We start from the raw sequence: 25,203 nt of genomic DNA on the forward strand, positions 1-25,203 counted from the left end.
ACGCTTTTTATTTGAGGAACAGCTGTAATTCAGAAGGAACCGCAGAACATTTCTCTCCGAGCATCTCAGAGGCATTCATTATCGCGACTGCTTTGGTGAGAACAGCATTCCTGCGATGGAAACCTGCAAGTTTTGCACAGAAGACAAAAGTACCAACAACATAAGAAACAAATGCAATCTTACCACGAGAAATTCTATTATTTCATAGCATTTTCCGACTGGCCTAGGCTAAGAGGTTACAAGCATTGCTCACAAGAGGCTATGGGCTGGCTTCTGCCTGGAGCTTGCGTCTTCCCCACCAGAAGCTATTTATGGTTGGTTACATGGGAAGGGATGAAATTGCAGCAAATAAATGGAGTGCGCTGACAACCCTGAGAGTCATCTTCCATGAGAAGAGGTTCTGATGGGGGATTAAACTACTCAGTTATCTGCGGCCTTATTTGCACGCCGGGCATGCCCTTATAGTACGATCTGCCCAAGGTCTTGGTCTTTTCTCATGGCAAAAGGACAGCAGAGAAGGGCAGTAACTGACCTTCATTGCCCTCAAGGCCAAATATACCAGAACTGAGGTTGATTTGGCCACACCACCTGTAGGAAACTCATCTGACAGCTACTGGCCTCTTTCCTGCTCTTTATCATTCTGCCTATTTTTAAGTAAATAAGGCAGAAACAAAGCAGAAACATGGCAGCAAGTGGGAAAAGGTTACTATTTGATCACACAATCAAGTCTAGCAAGATCCATACGCCAATAGCTTGATGGTAATCAGGGTTTTAGTTTTAGCCATCTTAAATTCTCTAAACATATTTACCATAATATAAATATATGTATTTTGCATAGCAAACATTATCATAACAGAAAAACTCTCTCTCAACTGGGTTTCTGCTCATTTCCTACCCATAACTCTCTAACTTTGGCCAACACACGACTGCTGAAAGGTGCCCTTGGATCCACATTTCCTGCATTAGCTGGTTTTGTTACTGTCGAGATTGGCTTTGGTCTTGCAGCTGTAAAGCACGAGGGAAAAACGATCAGCCTTGTGCAATCAAAGCGATGGTTAGTTGTGCGTTATATTCCCCCCCTAAAAACTACCTTCTCTTGGTCCGGACGAAGGCAGATGGTAAGGCTTGGCTCTCTCTACAGCCAGCTGCCTCTGACCTCTAGGAAGGGTCTTGCCGTGCTGGGCTGAGAGAGAATTTCTGGCAACTGCTCTCTGTCTCCAGCGAGGAGCACGATCGTTCTGATGAACGAGAAGCGTAAAGCAAGAAGTTAAATAGTTACAAGAAGTTCATAGCACGGAGCTGTCGGTGCTATTTCGAATTAGGGAATACGTTTCCTCTACAGGTGCAGTAAAATACACCCCCTGCACAGAGCGGCAACCAGTTCTGCCCATCAGCGCACACCAGCTTCACCCGGAATTTTAGCCAAGCGGAAGGAAGACTAGAATAATAGCAGAACCTACAACTTTAAGCTAAAACCATGCCGGCACCCTGCAGAACCTCATTCTGACACGCTTGTCAGCACCCACAAGTTTCACGTGGCTGACAAAACAGCAGCCTTTCCCTTGTTTTTCCTGAAACGCCGCTGCCCCAGGTGACTGAATCTCCAGGGCAGCGGCGGGTTACGTTGGACAAGAGGAAGTGAGGATTAAAATGAGGAAGAGAAAGCTGCCTACACACCCCTTCCCCCGGGATGGAAGCTTTCAAACGCAGGACCTCAACCTTCCAGAACCACCCCATGAGTTTGCTTCCCTGGGAAACTATGGTTCTGGAAAGCAGCAGATGGATCACAGAACCACAACAGAAGTTCCCATAACACAGAATTTGACCTGCCTATGTTGAGACTCAGAAGTTAGGTAAGAATTTCTGTCCTAAAAGTGGTAAAACGAAAGCTGTGGAATTGCAGACCTCACGCTATAACTTGAGGAAATAATAAAAAGAACAACCCATGATGCAAATGTTGCCTGTGGGTTGGCACCCAGAGCTGCGTGTGAGATACCAGAGATGACATACAACACACTCTTCATTCCACAGTGACCCAAACAACCTCCAATCATCCGAACCCTACATAACGTGCGTCGCTGAATATCTGAATGGTAAGAGTGGCTGACAGGAAAGATACTTATTGTGCTGGTTTTGGATGAGAAGGGGTTAATTCTCCTCACCGTGGGGGGCGGCTGCCTTTCCGGCTTCCCGCGCTCTGCCGCGTGGCGGGGGGGCGGGGCTGGGAGGGGCAGGGCCATGGTGGGGGCGGCTGACCCCGACTAGCCAATGGCAGGTTCATTCCATACCATGTGACACCATGACCAGTATATTGAGGGCGGGCAGTGGCAGCGCAGAGGCGGCGCGGCGTTGGGTCGGTGGGCGGCTGCGGCGCGTGTGGTTTGTTTCGGCGGTTCCTTCCCCCTCTCCCCTCCCTTCCCCCCTCCCCCGGGGCTTTGCGCCTCTCGTTGTTCTCCTTTACATTGCATTTCTACTGTTGTTTCTTTTAATTTTAATTATTAAACTGTTCTTATCCCAACCCACGAGCGTTACCCTTCTGATTCTCTCCCCCATCTAACAGTGGGGCAGTGAGCGAGCGACTGTGTGGGGCTGAGCTGCCGACTAAACCACGACACTTATTTAATCCTCAGACACAAACAAACTATTTGACGTGGAGTCAACAACAGCCCTGAACACAGAATTTCCAACTTCACAGGGTCGCTTTGGAGAAGTGAAATTTTTTGTTCAACTTTTAGGTTCAGCTGTAACGAAAGGTGCAGATGCTTATTGCAAGTATTTCAAAGAAGGGTGTGATAAAGAAAGCAGGATTCTTATTGAGCACTGTTAAATCTAGATAGTAACCCCTAAGAGAACCTTGCACACTTGGCCAGGACTTTTACGCTTACCATGAGATGAACGTTCATCGCCTGGTTCAGCTGTGGGGCTGCCGTACAGTTGGCACGCTGCAGGTGCCGGGCTAAAAGAATCTCATGAGTCCGTAAAAATTTCTCCAAACACTTCTATGAGAAATAACACATTTGAAAACTTATATGATGACCCTGCCTCTTCTCTTGGCAAAGACGGGGTTCAGATTTTCCTCTTGCCCACACTTACTTGTTCAGAGTCTGTGAAAGGCAGCCTCAGAAAGTCTTCCACTAGTCCCATCTCCCGACAGATGTCATACATGTCTTTTAATAGCTCTTCCTCCTTTAACTGAGTGGTGTGCTCCTGCAGCAGAGCCCAAGCCTCCGCCATGCACCTGTAGTTAATTTTGTGAGACGTAAAGGCGTATTAATGGTATCACCAAAAAGATGCCCCCCAGATATTGTGCTCAAAGTTCAAAGGAAGTGTAGGGGATTGTGATTTCTAGTGTTTGTTCTCCACCTCTCACAGTATTTGAGTGCCAAAATGGTGGCAGGTATTTCTTTACCTATTGGACAACAGCACAGTGAGGAAAAGCCGCACTTCGCTACAGCTGGAGGCCGAGAGCTTCATCACCTGCGTGTATCTGAGGGCTCGCCTATGCTCTCCTTGGCACATGAGGGACTGAAGAATTCGCACGTCTTGCCACGACACAGGTTTGGTTGCAGTTGGTTCAACCAGCAGGGCCAGGGAGCTCTGCAGAAGGTAGAGATCAGGTTTCTTAAGATATAGAGACACACACGCGCACAACAAAACGATTCAAAAGTGTCTTCAGTAAGGGTGAATCTCTGTTGAATAAACTTAGATGGTGACTAATGAAGGGCTTGATACCAGACAGGTAAATATAAATGCTGAAGTGTCTGCAGAAAAAAATATTCCGTGAGCCGTACAGAACAAAGGGAGTCCTTTGACAGGAGTGATTCACACCTGGCCAGGATAACCAAATCTCCGTCGGCAAACATCACCTCTCATAAAGACAAGTCATTCTCCCAGGCAAACAGGTTATATTAACATTGTGACGGGCAAAGAACAACCTTCAGCATCAGAGGGAACATGAATTAGATTGAAGAGTCACTTTTGCGGTCTTCTGTCTCAAGTCTTGCTGCCAGGATGGCAGTTTGAATAGTTAAAGTCCCCAAACCACTGCTTTTGAGAAAGCGCTCGACTGCTCTGCTGAGAACAACCTGAACAGACGGCTTTGGCAAGTCACACGTCAAGCATTAACGCTGACTTCTTCATTGTCTTAATCCATTTCCTCTCAACGTAATTAAAACCAAACTGCAGATCATCACGTATTGCTGAAGGTGCTGCTGAAGCAGCATTACAAAAGAAGCTTCCCATGTTTTATCACCTGGTATCAGCTAAGCACCAGGGTTTTTACATCATTTGATAGATCATAGCATTGTATTGCAATGTGTGCCCAACTAAACTGTCACATGCTTACTTCATAGTCCTTGTGGTCTAGAAGCCAAAATCCTTGGATACGCTTAACAAGGCCCAAAGGGATGGCAAAGGCAGCTGCGAAGGAGTCGACGGAAGGTTCTGTTTTGTTCGGAAAGGGATGCGTGATGTCTAGCAGCAAGTAAATTGTCTGATATCAAGTATCTAATTAAGGCTAATAGATTTGCAAGACCAACAATTTATCACATGAAATAACATTATTACTATTGTTAATAGAATATTAATAGATACTAAAAGGAAATAAGAATATCATAGTGGTAGGACGCAGAAAATACTCATGTATTAGTCTTGCCATTTCATGCTGTTGCAACCTGAAGATAGTCAGGCCCTAACAACGAAATTGCATTCTGAATAAATAACCAGAAAGACAGACTCTCTGATTTCTCTAAGGCATTCAGAAAGGTTGCCTTTCGATATTTAAACAGTTCCGTTGGAAACACAGGCTCCCTCTTTAGTCACCCGAGCCACCAGCTGGACATTCAAAACACGAGAACGGCCAATGCTTGATTATTAAAGCAAACAAATTCTACAGCTGGTTTCTTCCCTCCTTTCCAGCGTATATAAAACAAGTGAAATTAGGGTGTCCTTACAGCACAGCTTAGCTCTGCATGATTAAAACTGGATTTAAACCAGTATGTGGATCACTCATCGGCAGTGTCACTCTCTCTTTCTGACAGCTGTTTTGGGGGGTCTATTCTCATCAGAGAGCTCCGGGGTGCAACAGCTTTAAAGCCCCTGCTCTCTAGGCTCCCCTCTCGGGTCAGGCAACACACAACCAAAGCAACACAGTGTATTTCGGCAGCTTAAAAATTCAGTTTCTGCCCAATGACTTTTCCCTTCTCTCTCTCTATTATTCTGTGTGCCCGCACTTGTAACAGCACAAAAGCAAGCCCTCTTAGCTGTGCTGGAAAATGGATGATTTCAGCAACATCAGGTCCTGGTAAACCGCTGTCAGAAATCCTTTTGCTCTGAAGCAGCACATTCTAGTGCATCGCTCGAGGAAGCAGCTGTTTGCTACAGCTGTGGGTGCTTCAAAAATGAAAAACAGTTTACATTTTGAGAAAATCTAGGGGAGCTTTCTACCTTTAACATTGCTTAGTAAACCTGTTTTCTCACATCAGAAAAGACTTTGCAACAAAACATTTTAAACATTCCTAAACAATCCACAGTACAAAGAAATCCAACAATGCTTCTGTCTGCGACTTAATTCTCAACTACACGTGTTCATCCGCAGTGTGTTTGAAGCACAAATTAGAAAATGCATCGAACGCGTAGGTGACAGACATTTCAGACCCCTGATGCGCGTATACTGGAGGTGTGACAGAAATAACTCCAAGGGATACGATTGCATGTTTGTGGCTTTCTTCAATGCCTTCTAGCAAATAGAGCTCCAGCAGTGCCTGGAATGAAAAGGTAGAAGCTTTTTAAAAGTCCTCTCTTTGAGAAATCATTGGCTTTGGGGGAGGGCTGGGCTGGGGCTGGGGTTTGTGGTGGTGGTGGTTGTTTTCAGGGAACACAACACTCACCTGTAAGCTAGGAGGTGGGTATTTCCCCGTTCCTCCTTCATCTCTCTGCCACAACTTCTCAACTCGGTCTCCTAACTGGGAAACCATCCCATCGATCATCAGGCAGTCAGAGTCCCGTTTGCCTCTGGAACAAAACGTAGCGAGGATTTGACAGAGGAAAACACTAATTCCAGCCTCTCGGTGTCACAGATTTCCTCCAGCCAAAACAAACCCAGCTAAAGCTCCCACGACTCCAAGAAAGGAACAAACAGACAAAGGCACGATCGTGACTTGAAATAGACTGGAAAGAAATTTCGGAGTCGGGTGAAAGGTGCTCATTAGATCCTAGTGAATTATTAAAGGAGCTCCAAATAGGAATCCCAAAAGCTCCCTTATTAAGGGGAAAGTTGCAGCGACCTTTTAGTTTTCAGTTTTTCTTTTGTGCCGCATTACTTGTAATACAAGGGCAGTGTGAGCAAAGCTACCCCAAACCTCACGCCCCCAGCGGGAGCGTTCCCACACACAGCGGTGAGACCCCAGCACGGCAATGTCAGGCTTTGGTCTCAGCACCTCGCTTCTGTTACTGAAAAACAGTCACGGTCAGAAAGCTGAGCCCGCAGCTGAATTCTGGTATCCCCTGAAGCAGCACGTTTGCACCTCTGCACGTGCCATCACAGTGACGGAGGGCTGGCCTGTGAAACACTGCATTCCTCAGAAGCCCATCGCAGGCTCCTGCGGGCTGCGACGCCAGCCTTTCATTTCCCGAGGAGGACGAGCAGAAGCAGCACGCTGGAGGTGGTGCTTCTAAGGAGCCCGTGAGCCTGTACGAGAGTTACCTGAGAAGGACGCGCAGGAAGAGGAGCTTGAAAGCCAGCGCCTGACATAGAGCAGCTTCCACCTGGACTCCTCCTGCTGCACCTTGCTCACGCTGCCACAGCCACGGCTACTTGAGGGCTTCCTTTAGGTTACAGAACAGTTGCCAAAGAAAAATCTGTTCTCACCTAACCCAAGGCACATCACCATTATGCTCGTGAGCCAGCCCAGGAAAGGGAGCTCCCGTGAGGAAGGGGCTTTTATCCAGTCGCCAGGAGAGCGCTGGCCGTGCCAGCTGCATGTGACTCTGCCCATCTCCTTCAACGACACCGCGGTGCTTGGGAGTGGGAGATTTGGGCCAATCCCCTTATCGCCATCTATCACTGGTCATTGAGAGAGATTATTTTTGCTTTGGTTTTTGTTTTGTTTTTTTTTTTTTTTTTCTAAAACACGCTTTCTTCTGTGCCCAGAACAATTGCTCTGCAAAGGCCGTGCCTTGCTGACCTGGCCGTGACTGATCCTGTCCTCACCACACGACCTTTTCCAGTGGTAACAAATGACACAGAATTGCCAATGAATTACGTGCACGTCAAAACAATGATGATACCAACAAAGGGCACTAAGCAGAGGTATATATCAACATTTCAACACGGGAAAGGAACCTCTCTGTTCAGCAGGACACACGCATCACTCCAGTCAAGAGTGTTGCCAGCAAATGCATGAAGCGTAGCAAATACAGCTGCTGATGGAAAAGCCACTCGCTGCCGCTTCTGAATTTGCAGTGGAACTGCTCTAGAGCTTTCCTGCACGTCCTACCTTGATAAACGCTCCAGTTGCTGTCGATGACCAGCGTAGTAGCTCCGAATCAGAGGATAATTGTAGAAAGGTCTAGAGAAACGCATCTCGTCACCTACAGGCAATAAATAAGAAGTAAGTTAAAGAAGTCATATCACATTTTCAACCTACAGTTTTTGACTAAAAAGACAGAAGAACACACAAGCTAAGCATCAAAAGCACAGGCCAGCCTCCGACTTTGAAAGAAGCCCATCCTCCTTCTGCCTTTGCTAAAAGAGACCTACGACACAGGAGTCAATTCCTCCTTGTCCTAAGTGCCATTTCAAGCTTACAGGTGATGTAGCATCCAGAACATGTAGTGTCAGCTGAAGTTCACTCTAAAAAAATACCCCCAGTTCTCAAAGGGAATGGGTTTTTAAACGTGTCACGTGAACATGCGTAAGACAGTTAAGGCTGACAATAGGGTTTATAACCCATCCAAATGATGAACTATTTCCAAGGTGTATTTTTTCCTCAAACAATCCGTAAAAAGTTCAAAACACGCACGTCAGGCTTTTACTGTAAAATCAAGCATTCCCGTGTTGGTGCTTTAGGAGTTACTTGTTTACAATCCCAAGGATTTCAAGCTGTGGGCACGAGCAACTCCCTCCCTCAGAGGCTTAGTGCTGTTTCTGAGAAACACCCCGGAAAGAAACTGCTTCCATCATTCTACACGACGCAGTTGAAAAAACAGTGAAATCTCAATTTCAGCAGCAGAACTTCAGCATCTGCTGTCACTGAACGGGCACGACTTGGTATTGATGAAGCCTTGACAAAACCATGGGGAAGCAGGTGTTCATAGGAAGCACTGACTGCTACAGACGCGTGACAGTTTAGGCTTACCTGAGCCCTCGGCAGGAGGCGGGACCCACAGAACCAGAGGACCACTCGTGCATACAAAGCTGCGAGGCTGGTCACCGCCAGCTTATTTATCAAGTCTGCAAAACATGAAAAGAAGCTTAAGAGGACTGTTGGTGCGCAATTTCTTTTGTTTTTTATAAAGCTCCCCTCATTGCACTAAAGAGAAAGTAGAAAAATAACACGGTAGAAATCTTTGCCTGTGCATTTTTCACTCCGTATCACGTCCTTCTCTGAAGTAAAAGCCCACAATCACAAGCAACCCTTACAAAGAAGAAGATTCACTGAAGGTTTAATAAAAAAAAGTGAAGTTGGAACTACTAAATCCACTCATGGATAAGGCACCTGTTCTTCACGTAGCAGAGACGTTTACTCTAGCAAAGGGATTTTCTCTTTTCTCCTCAATATGCCAGGAACAAGTTCTAATAGAAACAGCTACAGAAACTCATGCAACTCACTTCACATGTTACTCATTTAGGCTTCCTCTCTGATTTTAGTCATTTCCAATCCAATATTTGCATGCAATCACGCACTGCTAGCTGACAATCAAAGGGAGTATTTGTCACAGTGCCACATCCCGTTGCTGTAATTTCAAGCCGGGTGCTTGCACAGCTCCTTGCTGACCGCAGCCTCCCCACCCACTCGCACCAGCTCCCCAACAAACTCTTGCCCTGAGCTCAACGCGCGGTAAGTGGCAGCCCCAACCCCTCCCAGTTAAGCCCCTTCTCCCCGCTACATCTGACTTTCTGCCAATCAGCAAAACCAACAGAAGCTCCTCTTTCCACAATTACAGCCCCAGCATCGTTCCAAATCTTCATAAGACATACCAGAGAGTTAGAAATACTGTGACAAACCTTCTCCGGCGAGCTCTTGTGCCTCTGTTAGAAAACAGTTCAAGACTGTGCTAAGGTTGCTCAAAAGCAACTGGCGGTGCTGCAGAGCCTGTAACCTCTGCGGGTCAGTGGAGCTGCAGGAGCCGCCAAACAGCGCAACACCTTTTCAAGAACAGGTATGAAATCGTTAGCCTACAGAGCCATTGCAGAGTTTCAAAGTGCACTTCCAGATCTGCGGGCAAGACCATCTACCAGCAGATCACTGAATGAGCTCAGCTGGAAAGACTGACTCTAGGTTTGCAGCATGGCTGCACTAGTACTCACATATGTCATCAAATTCGTCTTTTGTATAGATCACTCTGCTCCACGTCCAGTCAAGGGCAAACTGTAAATTAGCAGCAGAACTTGGCTGCTCTTTAAAAAGAGAGAACAAAAAAGAAATGAATCAAGAATTCCAAACGAAGAAACCATGCAACATAAAAACCACATAACAAGTCTTACCTTTAGATGTCCAAAGCTCAATGCAGCCAGTCAGAAGCCCTACAGAACCTGTCTGGGCAGCAGCTGACAAGACCGCCTCTAACTGCTCCTCCTAAAAGTAACAGGCGAAATCAAAGGAGAATCCCACCTGCTTTCAACATCCCAACCACCAACAGTAAGTGCTTGTTTCTAACCCTACACTCACTCAGGCATCACAGGCTGGGCTGCTTGTTGCTGTGAGGAGCACATGGAATTTTTCCCCTGACACGTCAACTTCCCAAAGGCTAATTCTAATCTTTATTTGCATGCCTCTGCATCATCCTCTCAATTTACTGCGTTCCAATTAACTATTCCCAGCAACGTGCCCTGCTTATACCCATGGCACATGGGGTGCAGAGAAGTTTGCCATCAGGAATGCGCGGAGGGGACAGAACAAACAGAACTCTGCAACGTTTGCATGGAAGCAGCGAAGCCAAGATCAAGCAGCTTTCCAGGCTATGAAGACATGAAGCAGTTACGACACCCCAAACATTAAGTTGTCATTTCCCAAAATGACAGAAAAGAAGTGAAACATTGATGTTCTAATAGGTTTCAGTTTTAGGCGCTTCAAACACTGTGTTCTAATGCCGTGGCGATCCTTCAGAAGGGCAAAGCACAGGCAGGCACAGACGTGCACTGTTAAGGAGCAGCTTAGTGCAGCTGGTGTTCTGGTACTTCTTCCAGGTGAAATGAACATAGAAACATAGAATCATAGAATCCTTAAGGTTGGAAAAGCCCTCTAGGATCAATGAGTGCAACTGTCAACCCAACACTACCATGTCTCCTAAATCAGGCCTCAAGTGCCACATCTACGTGTCTTTTCAATACCTCCAGGGATGGTGAGTCCCCCACCTCTCTGGGCAGCCTCTTCCAAGGCCTGACCACTCTTGCAGTGAAGGCATTTTCCCTAATATCCAACCTAAACCTCCCCTGATGCAGCTCGAAGCCGGTTCCTCTCGTTCTATCGCTAGTGACCTGGGAGAAGAGACCAACCCCCACCTCACAACAGCCTCCTGTCAGGCAGCTGCAGGGAGCGATAAGGTCTCCCCTCAGCCTCCTCTCCTCCAGGCCAAACAACCCCAGGTCCCTCAACCTCTCCTCATGAGACCTGTTCTCCAGACCCTTCCCCAGCTTTGTTGCCCTTCTTTGGACACGCACCGGCAACTCTATGTCCTTCTTGTCCCGAGGGGCCCAAGACTGAGCCCTCATCAAATTGTCCTTTTTAGGGCTTTTGCTTTTTGTTTGCTTCTTTCTTTGGCTTTTTAAGCACATTCACAAGTATCTTTCCCTTCTAAATAAAATCATCACATTCAAAGCCATTTCTACACGTTCGAATACACACATCAGATTTCCATCTTTTTCTGAAAACCAGTCTCAGACAAGGAAACACACCGAGTACGACTTACGGTGGCAAACAAAACCCCAAACCAAGCTTCTTGTCCCTAATTCTGAGATTTGTCTTACTCACATTCACAAGCAATTCCTGCTCAAATCCCTAACAAGCCTCTGAATGATCTAGTCTCAATTCAGCAAAGGGTATGACAAATTTCTGCATTTCCCAATTATTCCCAACGTGGAGCTGACATCAGATCACCCAATCTGAATGGAAGAGCCTACATCAGGCTTGCAAAAGAAACAGCCTATGGGCCAGGCCAACCTGCCAAGACGGTCATGTTAGCTACCACACTGTGCACAAGGGCTCTTTGCCCCAACGCACCCCCACAGATCTGGAGAGGAATCCAGTAGAGAGGAAGATGAGGGCAGGGAAAGACTGCTCTCCCCTTCCTACCAAGTGCTCCTCTGCCTGAAGGTTGTTCTGAGGGAACGATGCTTCCTTTTCTCCGTTCTGTCCTCTTTTCCCAGCTCATCAGGGATCAAAACCCGAACTCAGGACCACGCAGGCAGTTGCACTCATTGATGAGAGAGAAGGAACAGCTTTCCCCGACTTTCTCTTCCTGCTCCTACAGCAGCGCTCTCTTCCTTTCTAGACATTCAGTCCCTGATCGTGCTTCAACGGGAGGCAACGGTGGGTTTACACTCCCAAGAGGGGACCTCAAACATTACATTTGATAAAACTGGCAGGGTACAATTGCAGTTACGCGTGTGGATGGGCAGGAGGAGCATTAAATAGTCCCTGACACCGAAAGCAGCGCCATGGAAAGCTTAGGAAAGCTCCATCTCTTGACATTCTCCATAAAGACACAGTAAAAGCTCACCTCCTTCTGGAAGCCGCTGCACGTCACATGAACAACTCCAGAGCTCAGCAGGCACGTGCCATCTGCAGAGACAACGAACGTTGGACAACATTCCATACTCTCACCGTGATGGTAGCACCAGTTTACATTTTTGTCACAGCAACCTCTGGAAAGGTACAACTGAGTACCCGTTTTCCTCATGACATCACTTACAGCCTTTTTTAGAAAAATAATGGCTGAGTGTAGAAATTTTACCTCCGGGGCTATCGAGGTGCTGCGCTTTGAGCTTCAGCCCAGAGTCATTTCATCTGATCACCAGCACCACCTCACGGGCTGCGTTACAGAAGCACCCAACCCCCAGACCCAGCCGCCTGTCAGGCAGGTGTCACAACAGCACACACTTGGTCAGTACAACGTCATCACAGTTGGGTGGGGGGGGGGTTGGGGTGTTTCGGTTTGGTTGGGTTTTTGCGTGACAAACAGTGAACAGGAGAACCAATAAATGGCATTTGAGCTCGGTTTAAGCTTATCACTACTCAAAGCCGTGTAATACCTACCAAAATTATAGGTGCTTGGATGAAAACACAGCTCAGGTTGTGGGTAAGAAGGAGGAACTCTCCAGCTTAGGCTGCGCTCCTGCACCACAACATCCAGAAGGGGGTTTGGAGCAGTCGTGCTTGTCACAGCGTCCAGTGACCACAGTGCAAAATAGGGGCAGTCCTGAAGGGATTCTTCTGGCCTGAAAGAAAACAAGCGCAGAAGCTAAACGCCGACTTTCCAATGAATTATGGGGAGGGATACTGAAACCAGCTTCATAAAAACCTACCTTAGTGAGCCTGGCTTTTGAGCCTCATACCAGCAGTCAAAGTCAAATACACCCAAATAAGTAGATGGTTTTCCCTGGCTGCGTGTGTTCACTTGCCAGCTGAAGACGGAGACACTGATGTCAGGAGATATGACTGGAAAAGACAAGACATTGTTTCTTATTGGGAGAAAATACAATCTATCTGACATTTTCAAAACATCCCTTTCTATTTTGGCTTCATTCTGTTACGTCACTCATGAAACGCAACACTTGACTAAGAAGAATTTTAAAAATGTACACCACAGCATCACCTCTGTGATAGGTTTCAGTCATGCTGCCCCCCCTTTGCGAGTTCAACCTGTATCCGTCCTAAGACAAACCCAATACACAATTGTCAGGTAATCAAGTTTCCCATACAGTAAGAGTGCATCAAGATGGTTAGAAAAAAACAAAAACCAAAAAACAACCCACCACCCTAGGAAAACATACATTGCTGCTTTTAGAAAGCATACAAATTCTTGTCGTATACACTTGATCACTCAGCTGGCATTCTTAATTTCCAGATTCGACTCGATTACGGGTGTTATGAATAGCTCCTTTCCAGCACAGTCAGAATGAAAGAACACAATTATCACACAAAACAAACACCAAAACCCAACCCCAACAAACAGGAGGCTGGAACAAAGAGTTTAACATCAAACATTGACCATGTTACACTCGGGTTCTCTCAAGAAGTGGCATGGTCTGTCGTCTCTGGGGAGAAGGCATTCTCCAGATGTGAGCAAAGTGGGGGGTGCATCCTTTACCCTGACAGAGCAGGGAACCTGGAGACAGGTCGTTTGGCAAAATGGGTCTCTGTTCTCTGCTGAGTTCATCAGGGCTGCTCAGGGAGCCTCCCACGCTTTACTGTGTGTCATCGTGAGCTTCTGTGCCCTTTCACTTGTGTGAGCCACTGAAACTGCCTTTGAAGATGTCAATTAGTTTCATAAATCAGAAGCCAGCTGCATTTCTAACCTCAACCCACATCCAACAGAAGCTCATGTGGGCCTACAACTTGAATAGTTTCTGGATAAAAGCTAATGAGGAGCCATCAGAAAAATTACAAGCATTTTTCCATGCCTCAGGCTTCATGAAAAGGGGACCGAAAGGGCCTTTTTTGTTGGTTTTGGTTTGGGTTTTTTGGTGGGTGCGCCTGTTGGTTGTTTTTGAGAAGGTTTTAGAAGGCCCTCTCCTCAGAATCATGACACAGGTGGAGAAAATCCAAAGGGGTTTTCATTAGATTTTGACACGCTGTTGTTAGAGGATGGCACCCCAAAAGAGGTGGAAGCTGCCTCTTCAGGACTAAGACAAAGCTAATAAACACAAATAGCCTAGAAAGTCACGCCAGTGTGGTCTTTGTAACAGCAGACATGAGTTAAGGCCAGTAAGAAGAGAGGGAAGGGCATTCACACACCCAAACAAAAGGCTACGGCAGTTATCACTGCAGCCGGCTCAGAGATGTGCTCAGAGCATCACTGGATGTGCAAACCCAGAGATGCACATCTCATTATTGCAAGGGAATGAAAGACACCAGAGGAGTTTTAACTGTCGATCCGGACAAGGGAAGCCAGAAGCTCTTGCTTTAAGAGCTTGTAGGTGTAGGAACCTATTAGACACAGAGAGGGCAAAGTGCACAGGCAGATCATAGACTCGTAGAATCATTTAGGTTGGAAAAGGCCCTTAAGATCATCGAGCCCAACTGTAAACCTCATACTGCCAAGCCCACCACTAAACCCTGTCCCACAGCGCCACGTCTGCACGTCTTTTAACTCCCTCCAGGGATGGTGACGCCACCACTTCCCTGGGCAGCCTGTTCCACTGCTTCGCAACCCTTTCTGTGAAGAAATTTTCCCTAAGATCCCAACTAAACCTTGTGCTCTAGACCCTTCACCAGCTTCGCTGCCCTGCTTTGGACACACTCAGCGCCTCAGTATCTTTCTCGTAGTGAGGGGCCCAAAACTGAACACAGGATTCGAGGTGCAGCCTCCCCACCGCCGAGTAGGGGGGGACGATCACTGCCCTACTCCTGCTGGCCACACTATCTCTCATACAAGCCAGGATGCTGGGGGCCTTCCTGGCCACGCGGGCACACTGCCGGCTCATCCAGGTGCTTGGGGAAGGTATCAAACAGATCTGGCCCCAGGACCGAGCCCTGGGGAACAGCACTCGTGACCGGCCGCCAGCTGGATGCAGGTGCAGGCATAGGTTGGAAGAGGGGAAAAAAGAAAGTTGAGGGAACATTCCTAAGCAATGGAGGGGATGATCCTACTGTTCAAAGACGAGAGCTGGAGGAATAAAATGACTGACTGGTGTTATAGAGGTGACCCCACCATACATCGCTACAGCATGTCAGCAAGCATTGAAGGGAAAAATAGGGTTTATTTTAACAAGTCCCACAGAACCTAAGCACCCAGTTTTTCCTTTGAAATAAGCCCAAGAAGTTAGTCTATACAGATATTGAAGACTTTCAGGCTGTGGGTATGGAACAGCATTCACTGCTTGGATGGCAAAACCATTTAGTTTAGAACAACCAAACACGGGCATCAGGAACAAACCTTCATCAACGCTGCCTTCTCTGTCAATGCAGTTGGGAAAGATTTCTACAGCCTGACAGCTGAGTAGTTTGGCCTTGCTGCCCTGCCCTCTCAAGGGAAAGGCTCCACCCGTCAGATCCAAACTGTACTTTTCAACACAGGATGCCAAACCCTGCGGAAAAAATCACAGGCGAGAGAAAGGTCATTCTGAGAGAAAAGCAGACATTATACCTCAGTAGGAAAGAATGTCTATGTCTAATAGAACCTGCATATTGTACTGTATCTCTCCCAGGCGCTTAATCTGATGGCAAAGAGAAACTACAGCTGACAAGCAAGAGAACTGAGTGTCAAACCGTAACGGGTAAGTTTGGCCGTAAAAGCTTTGCACATTTTCAGAACTGAGCATTTCCCTCGCATTACTGGTTCTAAATGTGTTTTGCAGAATTCCTTGCACCGTCCCGGTTTCTTCACAAACCTACGTATTTATCTAGAAAGAGAGATCTGAAATAATGCCATACATAGGCATGCAAAGCGCTTTGCTCCATGACTTGATCACAGAACTGATGAAGTTAGAGGAGTCACGGCCTTCCAGCAGCCAAAGCTCTCTTGCGAGGCATTATCTATAGGCACACACCGCTAGAGTGAAAGCCCATCCCTCGGGAGTAGCCATGAGAACGTCTTCCTGAGTCACACTCTTCTCTCAAACCATGTCAGCTCCTGCCAGCTCCTCCTCTCACCTCCTCAGGGACTAAAGGGTGAAATATGCCTCCCTGCCTTCACCAAGTGCAGCCAACAGCAAAACAACCCGGCGGACATGGCATGCACGTGGGCAAGGCGTTTAGGGGCACGAATTCCTACAGAGTCAGCCAACTACTTTGAGACCTACAGAAACTCCAGCAGGATTGTGTGGAACCTCTGAGACCACCAATTGCTAAGCAAGCATTGACTGAAATACTGTCTTTCCAAATACAGCACTTGGTCAAATGCTCTACCCTACGACACATGGGTGTGTGGATTGTGGACAAAGACCAGCTCTACAATTAAAAACCAACCAAACAAAACCAAAAGCTAAGCAGCTAAAAATCTCCAAAAACCTACCAGAAAATAAAAAAATTGCTTGTACCTCATTCTACCCAAGTTTCCTAAAGTTTCAGAGCTCTAGAAGGAACTGGCATGAGACAATCCATTCTCGTATGACCTGATATGTTACATGTAACTCACCTACTCTGAGAACAGGCAAGCTTTCTCTTAACCATTCTAGGAAATACTACTAATAAATATCAAGGCTGTAGAGCACAGATCCTCTCCTACCGCACCTCAACAGGAAAGACATGCTCTGAATTAAGATTACTTTCCCATCAAAAAGATTTTGCAAGGGTTTCAGGCGTAACACTGAATAAAATGATACGTTCTAAAAACGCGTCTTCTATCTGTTAGATAACAGAGAGGTAAGGCTAGTTCACCTCTATTTTAAACACAACCTCTTTGGAGCCACTTCTCAAAATTTACATATACTTTTTTGACCAAATCAGACCACTCTTTACTGTATTTGCCTATTTTGCTGGCTTCAAGAGCAGAGTTCGTAGGTAACGCAGCCAAAAAGTAGAAAGAGTTCTCTTTAGAGCTACTAAGTTTCAGGACCAGCACCGAAGAGACCCTGCAGGTGAGCGTCATGTGAAGTCCTGCTGACAGAGCTCAAAGGGAAAACAAGGATTTAAACCTGAAGACCGGAACAGAATAAAGCTGTACGCCCGTGTTTTAAGGAAGGGAGACAGACAGAACCTTATTCAACTCTGCAGTTTGGTTAAACAGAGCTACTCAAAGCCCTGTCTTCTCTTCCTACAGGCCATTCACTTGGTGTTTAAATGAAGAATCATTTTCTTTGTAAAAGCTGCTGCCTCTTCAGGAACTGAATTTAGACGGGCTCTTTGCAGACGGCCCTGGCTGGAACACACGACACGGCGGTATGAAATTGTATGACTTCTTTTCAAAAAGTATGGGCAAAGGCCGTGCCCGGGAAGACTCAGCAAAAGATTCTTTCTTTTTAAGTCATCTCTGAATTGTCATGGTCAATATTCCCCCTGCCAACTTCACTGATACTCCCTTAGGGAAAAGGACTCTTTCCATCCTTTCACGGACGTGCACGTCTTACCTCGTACATGACTTGTCCTGAAGCCAAGGGCCTCCTGTCTGCGAACGCTAACTGCAACAGATGTAAACTCACGGCATCGCCTTCACTGGAAAAGGTACAAATGATGACATTTGGTTACAAAGCTGCTTTATAGTCCTCGTTACCCTTTCCTTAGGTCTAGGCTGAGGTTTCCTGAATAGCACTGTCTCACTGAAAAGAAAAACAGCCCTTCCCAAAACCTAAGAATTGGTCACATTTAGCTGCTAAACCACAAAGGAGGAAATTTGGACACTAACAGCTTCTGGGGCAAAGGCTACCCATACAATCTGGAAGCTTCAAGATGTTCTGTGGAGTAAAAATGGTTGGGAACAGTTCTGGGCATTGAAGAGCTCGCAATCAAAACTGCTTTACAGTCAAACTGAAAAAGATTGCCACTCCATGAGCAGCCGAGCTGAGTAAATAGCTTGCTGATGCCGAGAGGGGCAGATCTTTCTCCCCTTCCCTTCCCACCAAAGCTCCACTCCCTCCCCTGCACACACGGCACCTTCCACACCCTCCTTTCAGTCATTAGCCCAGCAGGAAACCACCGACTTGGCTGCTGAGCACCTTCCCTGCCAGCCGAGCTGAGCTGGCTCACCAAGGCTCAGGCTGGCACCAGGGAACCGGCCATGCTGTCACCTCCTCCTTTAGGGGCAGCAGGCTGGTGGATCCGCACCGTCAGTGCTCTGGAGCTGCAGCCTCCACTGCGCTCCATGGTATTTTCATACCACGGTGTGAATATCAGGCAAATCATGAAGCAGTCATCAGGAAACAAAGGAAGCCATTGAAGAATGCCAGCACAGAAATCGAGCCACTGTCGCTTTGCTGCCTTTCAGCAGGGAGGAACTAGTAGGTCCCTCTCCATCCCTGTTACATCCTGTACAAATCGCACCGTCAGCCCCTTCCATACCGGAGAGAATCTCCTGCACGGCTAATTCAACAAAACAAATACACGTGGGTCAACTCTAGGTGAACAAATACTCAAAAAAAAAAAAAAAACCAGTGGCCGATAGTAAGCTTTTATTCACCTTTCTTGCGTCGACTGAACAGCCCACAAGTAGCACCAGTTGCGAGGATCGTGCTCAGGCTCTTGAAAAGTAACGGCGCAGACAGGAATCCTTCCTCCTTCAAGCTGACAGTGGTGCCTGCAGGGTTAACAAAAACAGAAAGCAGGTGAGCCTGGTGGCCCTGCCTGTTTGTAGAAGGGGAGAAGCATCTTCTGAGCAAAGAGCCCCTGACGTGCTTCTCCTCAAGGCACAGAAGGTCACACTCCCGTCTCAAACAAGGGAGTCACGGGAGCGACTGCTTTTGATGCAACAGCCACGAGGTGAGGAAATTACTGTCCAGCACGGGCAATAACCTGGCTTTATCTCCTCCTCTGCCTGCGGAGCAGGAACATGAAAGATTCCTTCAGCTGCCAGGCAAAAGATTCTTCCTACTCTTGTCGCCTGCTTCAATATTGAACTGAAAATGCAGCCTCTCTTCTGCACAAGCTGAAAACAGCGCCAAACACCAGTAGTGTCTTGTTTCTTTACTTGGACTATCTAAAGCCTTTCTCCTCCAGACTTCTGAACCTTCCTTGCACCTTCACAATCTATTCCTGCCACCTCACTATCCCTCCACTCTCTATTCATGCCGCCAATAGTTCCCGGTGAGTCACTGCAGATTTGCTTCAGTGAATCCCGATCTGAATTGGGTCAGATATTCTAGGGGGGATTGCTCTTTGGCAGAGCTGAAATCATCTCCCTCATTTCTCTGTTGCTTATCCCTTGACATGACCCTTATTCCCCCTCCAAGTGTTCCAAGCAGACTTTCATTCCCATGCATCGCTGCCTTGGCATGGGTCAGTCCCCTCTTTTGGTCGAGGCTGAAATGTGGGAGAGAATGTCTTTTCAGCCACAGATCAGCTCTTGATCCTTCACGTCTCACTCCTTTCAACCGGGACGCTTTAAAGAATATGATCACCACAATCCCATCATTAACATACTTCAGCCTTTCAATGGGTGCCCTCATTGCAGGAGCTGGTTCTGAGAAATAATGTCTACAATCTCTTTCATTGAAACACACACAACTCCTGCTGTCACTGAATACTGCTGGTGGAACAAACTGCCTTATGGAAAGCAGCTCTCTCACACCCTGACTGCTTGACAGAACCCAGAGAAGGGAGCTTTCCGCAGTTCCTCAGCCCACGGGCACAATAAGGAGAACAATCCCAGCCCGCTGGGCAGAAGGCGGCCCACTGAATCCAGGTATGGCTCAATGGTTACTTCAGAAGGGGATTCCTAAACAGGCCAAGATTACACTCCACATTTCCCTCCCTGAAAAAGGGCTCTTTCAATTAACAGACTTCCTCCTCAAGCAGAGCCTTGAGAGCCCTGCACCTCCAGGCGTGACCAAATGCAAAGGCCGACTTACTCCCGCTGCAGAGTTTTCATATTCCACAGTGACAGGGAGCCGTCGGAAAAACCCACGGCGAGCTGGTTGCTTCTGCTGATGTAGCACAGGGTCGAGAGCGCTGTTCCTGAAGGACACTGTAACTGAAGGTAGAGATGTCTCCCTGCTCTGCTCACGGTTGCTCTTCCTTGTGAAACGCCAGCAGCAGCTCTAGTGACAACTGTTAGACCTGCACGCACAAAACCACACAATAAAGGAATGCGTTAGGCCATTCAGGTTGCATTTGAAACACTGACGTGACAACATGGATGATCTAATTCTACCGTCCCCGGCAAAATACCCATTGATGCAATACTTTGTCTGCTCTTCCCATTCTGTACGCATTCAGAGCACACAGGAACTCTCTGACTGGACAGGTATCCTCGCTCCTATTTCAAAACCAGGTGAAAGCGAAACCTCCATAGACAAATTCTTCCTGGGCTCTGCACATCAGGAGTTTGGGCCTCATGGTGAAGCTACTTGAAGTGACACCAGCTCCCGAGGCCACTCTTGTAAGAGCAAAAACAGCGTATGCAATCCGAGTACACCAAGTACAGGTTCCGTTTGGTGAAATGCAGGGATTTTGGTAAGGCATATTTACTTTAAAAAACAAGCCTAAACTTTGCCCCGAGTCAATGAACAGAAGCAGAAGAACATTCCCAGGAAACAGGGCACGTCCGACACACCTTCCTGTCAGGCAGCTGCACCGCCTCGGATGGTCAGATTCCTACCCCTCACTGGTGAGAATCACCGTGACAGAGGGACCCTGGTGGGAGGGGGTATTTGTAACCTTAGGAGGAGTATGAAGCCACTCCCATTTTTAATCCTTTCAGGGCCAGACGATGTCAAACCGCCACCTGTCATCAGCAGCCATAAACGTCTGCACAGCAGTAGCTTCAAAGCGGGATGCGTGTTGTTGATTGAAAAGACACAAGTTTTCTTACTTTTCCGTTCAAGTTTAGAAACCGCAAGCTCACCCGATGGTTCATTCTCCCTCTGACTGCAAGAGAGATCATCCAAACCAAGGTCCACCACAAGCAGATGACCAACATCTGTCGCCACCGCTGCCACGCCACAAAACCCTTGCAGAGCCCGGTGCAGGTGCCAAGGCCTCACGCTGGCTCCTCCGGGGTTAGTTATGGGCTCTACAGCAGTTACCTACAGGAAAACTACAAGTTAGTATTTCAGCTCTTTGACAAGCTTTGAGAGAAATCACTCAAAAGTGAAGCCAGAATCAGCCCATCAGAAGCAAGAAAGTAAATACAGGTTTCTCAGACTTAAAAACACAGCATTGATCCCAATTATATCCAGACAAAACAAACAAACCAACCAACCCCCAAAAATGTCCTGTACAAAAATCCGTTACTGCCTTCCGTTTACGGGGTTTCCTGCAGGGATTTCGCTGAGCTCACTCCAACTGCAATGGTGCAGTCTATTATCACAGCTTACCAAGTTCCATTTTCCACTTAGAAACCATTAACTCGAAGACAACACAGAAAATCCGTTAAATGCAAGAAACTTGACCGTATTTAAGGGACTGGAGTAAGAAAGGCCAAACTCACTCTCGCTCTCCCACGGCCCCCAGCCCGTCAGCACTGGGATACAGCCCACGCCTTCTTTGCCAAACAGGTACTAGGGCAAATCTCGGCTCTCAGTCAGACGCGGCAGCGGCCAAGTTGCAGGGGAGACACACCGCTGCCACGGCAAGGGAGTATTGTTACAGAGAGCGGAAGGGAGATACCAGCTTAGGGAAAGCTACACCAGTCCTCATTTAGAATCAACAGAGCAACCAGGGAAAGCAGAAAAGTTTTCAGTGCCGAAACAGCGGCAAAAAGCCCAGCAGCTGGTTCGCCAAAAGCCAGCTCCGGCTGAGGAGAAGCGCACGCTGCTCTGTAACACGCGGAGCCGCCTGCCAGCAGCTTTAGTACAAGGCCCTGATGGAGACAGACCTTTCCGCACCTGCAGCCCCTCCCGGGACAGCCCTGACGGCTCCAGCAGAGACACCAGCACGTGAGGGCTCCTGCACTAAGGCTCCACAACAAAAGAACACGGGCTGCCCTTCAGCCTCCTTGCATAATGTCACACAGTGACACCAGGGAGCTTTACATCAACAGCAACCTGTTACACGACAACGGAACAGAGCAGTGAGCACCACAAGGAGTCCTTTTTTTTAATATATTGGGTTTTCTCCCCAGAGGTGGGGAAAAATTGACCAAACCTCGAAGCCCCAAAGTTCTCTCCTCTCCCGTATCAAGCACTTGCTGTGACTGCGCTGCCTGGCAATCTGCTACAGAATTTACCTTTCCCCTGGGCCACAAGAATTCTACTCCTAGAAGTGCCCGCAGTATTTGAGACAACTTTATATTGTTTCTGTCATGGTTTCAGCTGGGATAGAGTTAATTTTCTTCACTCTAGCTGGTATAGTGCTGTGCTTTGAAATTAGCATGGAAAAAAACCTGTTGAGATAACACACAGATGCTTAGGCTGTTGCTGGGCTTTGCACGCTCTCCTACACTGCTGCCAGCTCCTTCTGGGAACGAACGCAGAAATCCTGTCTCAGCTCCCTGACTCTGCATGCTGCCCTTCTGCCTCACACAAACCAGCAAGAGTGGGGAAAATACCATTCCAGAGCTCTGAAACATGCAACCGTTATAAACCAATTTAATACCGTTAATGGTTTCAATTCAGATTTGCTTTTACAAGTCTGAATGACTGCACGTCTATGCCAGCACACAGCTTGCCTTTCCATCTCAATCGCTGAGATTTATCAGGACGATCGGCAAACCCACACAGCGGAGCACCAACCCAGCTCAGCTCGTTAGAAATCACCACCCCACAAACGCTCACTGCCCGCAATCACACTGTAGCGCTACAGACAAACAAACCCCGCCTGGATTCTAGCAAGTCAAACCAAACCACGCTCTGGAAAGCTGAGTAATACGGAAGTATTTATCTGTCGCAGATTCTAAGGTGGTAAAGACAGAGGGAACCTTGATGTTCCATTACCTTAAGGTGACTCTTGTCTACACTCAGATAAGGAGCCGAGGGGAAAGGACGTCATCTGAGTTTATGGGTTAGAGAGGGCAGGGAAAATTAGCAACGTTACACCAGAGTATCCCACCGGCACAAGCACCATATGCAATAAGCAGAGGTTCAAGGGCTTCAGGCTGAAAGTCAGTCTGTAACCACCTGCCAGGTAACGCAGTGAAGCCTGTTTTTTCCCATCCTAAGTCAACAGAAAAATGTGCTTTGCTCTAAAGTCACCTGCTTGCTAGTCCGAGACTCCTGGGAATGTGCCGAAGTCAGCTACAGCACAGCCATGGAAGTCTGAGAGGTTTTAAAGACAGTATTTCTGACATAATGAACCATTCAGGACATGTATGTTACCAACACTTGAAAGGCAGGGTGAGGACGAGTTCTTTGTCACTCTGGCTATAAAAAAAGGTAGTTTTCAAGGCCTTTTTGTCAAAGTGGAGAATGAGGTAACTACGTGCTCTACTGTAAAACCAGAAAACTTGTTTGACTCTCAGCAAACTCAAAGGATAACGGTACCGTTAACCCCACGATTTCACATCAAGGTGCTCTCGACTGGACGCTCTGCAGTGACAGTATGATGACACAATAGAGACAATGGACGTCCTAGCAAAGAGACGCTCCAAAGCTGCTCCTGAAACAGCGTTATGCAGCACCTGACAACGTTTCCCCCATTAAAAAGCACCTACCCTTCCTGGCAGAACTACTGCTGTAACCACGCTCGATGTTCCAGGGTCGTACAGGCAGAGAACACTTCCCTCTGCTTCTCTCAAGCCAACCAGCAGCCCCGTTCCCGTCTGCCAGGAAACCTCCTTCACCACGCGGATGGTGGGAGGCTGCTCACGGGCTCCACTGAAACGGTGTGCAGAGAGCCGCTCTCCCGTCACAGCGCTCACGACCTCCAGCTGAGGGCCACACGCCAGCCAGGCCAGCCCATCTCTCCCTGGAAGAAGAGAAAAGGCTGGCTAAAGCAAACTCCCAAGAGAGGGTTGAAAACAACGGGAAAATCACAATCACTGCCCCTTTGCTTCAACAGAAGTAGCTCACAGAGCAAGAGAGGCTTACCGAATTCCAGTCGATTATTGAAAATCACCCACTGAATCCTCAACCAATGCATCGTAAAATGAACCACCTTATGATTTTGCATTTGGACTTGTCATTCCTGCACTGAAGAATTCTGCTTGTTTGGGATAAAGATTACAATAGATTGGTCTCTAGTCTTTATACCATATTCAGCTTGGTTTTGCTAGAAATCATCTAAATACATATGAGAATACAACTCCTAAAGCATACTTCAAATATGGCAAAATCTCAGCCAATTCTTTTCTAGTTGACTAACTTTGCTCGACACACGCCTACTTTGGGCAGGGGTTTGGACTTCAACAAGGAATTACCTTAAAATGGGCACTGCGGGAGCCAATTTCAACTTTTACACACGCTGATCACAGAGAGAAGTTAGCACATTTAGTTTCACTGAACTACTTCCAACACAAAGGGAGTATTAACTCAACTACTGCACTTACAGTCACACAGAGAGATTCTACATGGTCTCAGCAGAAGCCCGGACACCCAGGCAGGCCCCCGGCTCTACCTTCAGATCACCGACAAAGTCAGCTACCTCATCTGCTCAGCCGCTCTCAGCAGCTCTCCCGGGACACTCCTCTGCGTCCCATTAAATGCTCTGCAAACCTGGCTGCAGCGCCTAACAGGGCTTTCCTCTTCCTTCTGTTTTTAGTCAGGCTAGGAAAGAAAAAGCAGGGGGGGTTGCCTCTCTAACACTGTGGGAGAACTAGTTCTGCACGGGATGTTATGATGGTACCAATAAATACAGCCCAAAACCACACCAGGACTTTTTTGAAAACTGCCTTTCATTCCATTAGAAGTTGAGGAGGGCTCACTGACTTGCCCGTGTTATTTTAATAGCTCAAGGCTGGCGCAGGCTGTTGTCCTTTCAAAGTTTAACTCTACTAATGTTTTAATGTTAACATTTTTCATCATTTTGTCATAGTTCACCCTTTCTGTTCTCTCAAAACCTGACGCACCTGAGCAGCACCAACCTGACACAGCTGATGCTGTGACCCCGTGCCTCAGGTCACCTCCAGGCAGTAACAACTTCACAGCAAGACCCAATTTCAAGGAAAAGGCTCACCTCTGGAAAACCGCCCGCGCAGCACAGACCCTCGGGTGAGCTCATCTTCCCCAAGAGCCTGAATGGTCACCTCGGGAAACTGCAGCAGGCTGCTCGTTACCTGAGCCGCGAGGTCTCGCAT

At 47.5% G+C, this 25,203-nt stretch overlaps 1 protein-coding gene across 1 annotated transcript; it reads right to left on the reverse strand.

Annotated features, from left to right (window-relative positions):
- Positions 1 to 1,109: 1,109 nt before the first annotated feature.
- Positions 1,110 to 25,203, reverse strand: LOC135317473 (protein ELYS-like; the record flags this gene model as incomplete). Its single annotated transcript, XM_064473767.1, has 20 exons — positions 25,083 to 25,203; positions 23,623 to 23,876; positions 20,878 to 21,058; positions 19,883 to 20,090; positions 18,496 to 18,612; positions 17,450 to 17,534; positions 15,319 to 15,469; positions 12,746 to 12,878; positions 12,477 to 12,658; positions 11,941 to 12,002; positions 8,358 to 8,444; positions 7,647 to 7,655; positions 7,497 to 7,582; positions 5,889 to 6,012; positions 5,706 to 5,762; positions 4,346 to 4,492; positions 3,410 to 3,597; positions 3,094 to 3,238; positions 2,886 to 2,999; positions 1,110 to 1,238 (listed from the first exon to the last, which is right to left on the reverse strand). Coding segments are annotated over exons 1-20 (2,580 nt in total), but the record flags the coding sequence as incomplete, so codon positions are not given.

Source organism: Phalacrocorax carbo, chromosome 26 (genome assembly GCF_963921805.1).
Source record: "Phalacrocorax carbo chromosome 26, bPhaCar2.1, whole genome shotgun sequence".
Taxonomy (NCBI): Eukaryota; Metazoa; Chordata; class Aves; order Suliformes; family Phalacrocoracidae; genus Phalacrocorax; species Phalacrocorax carbo.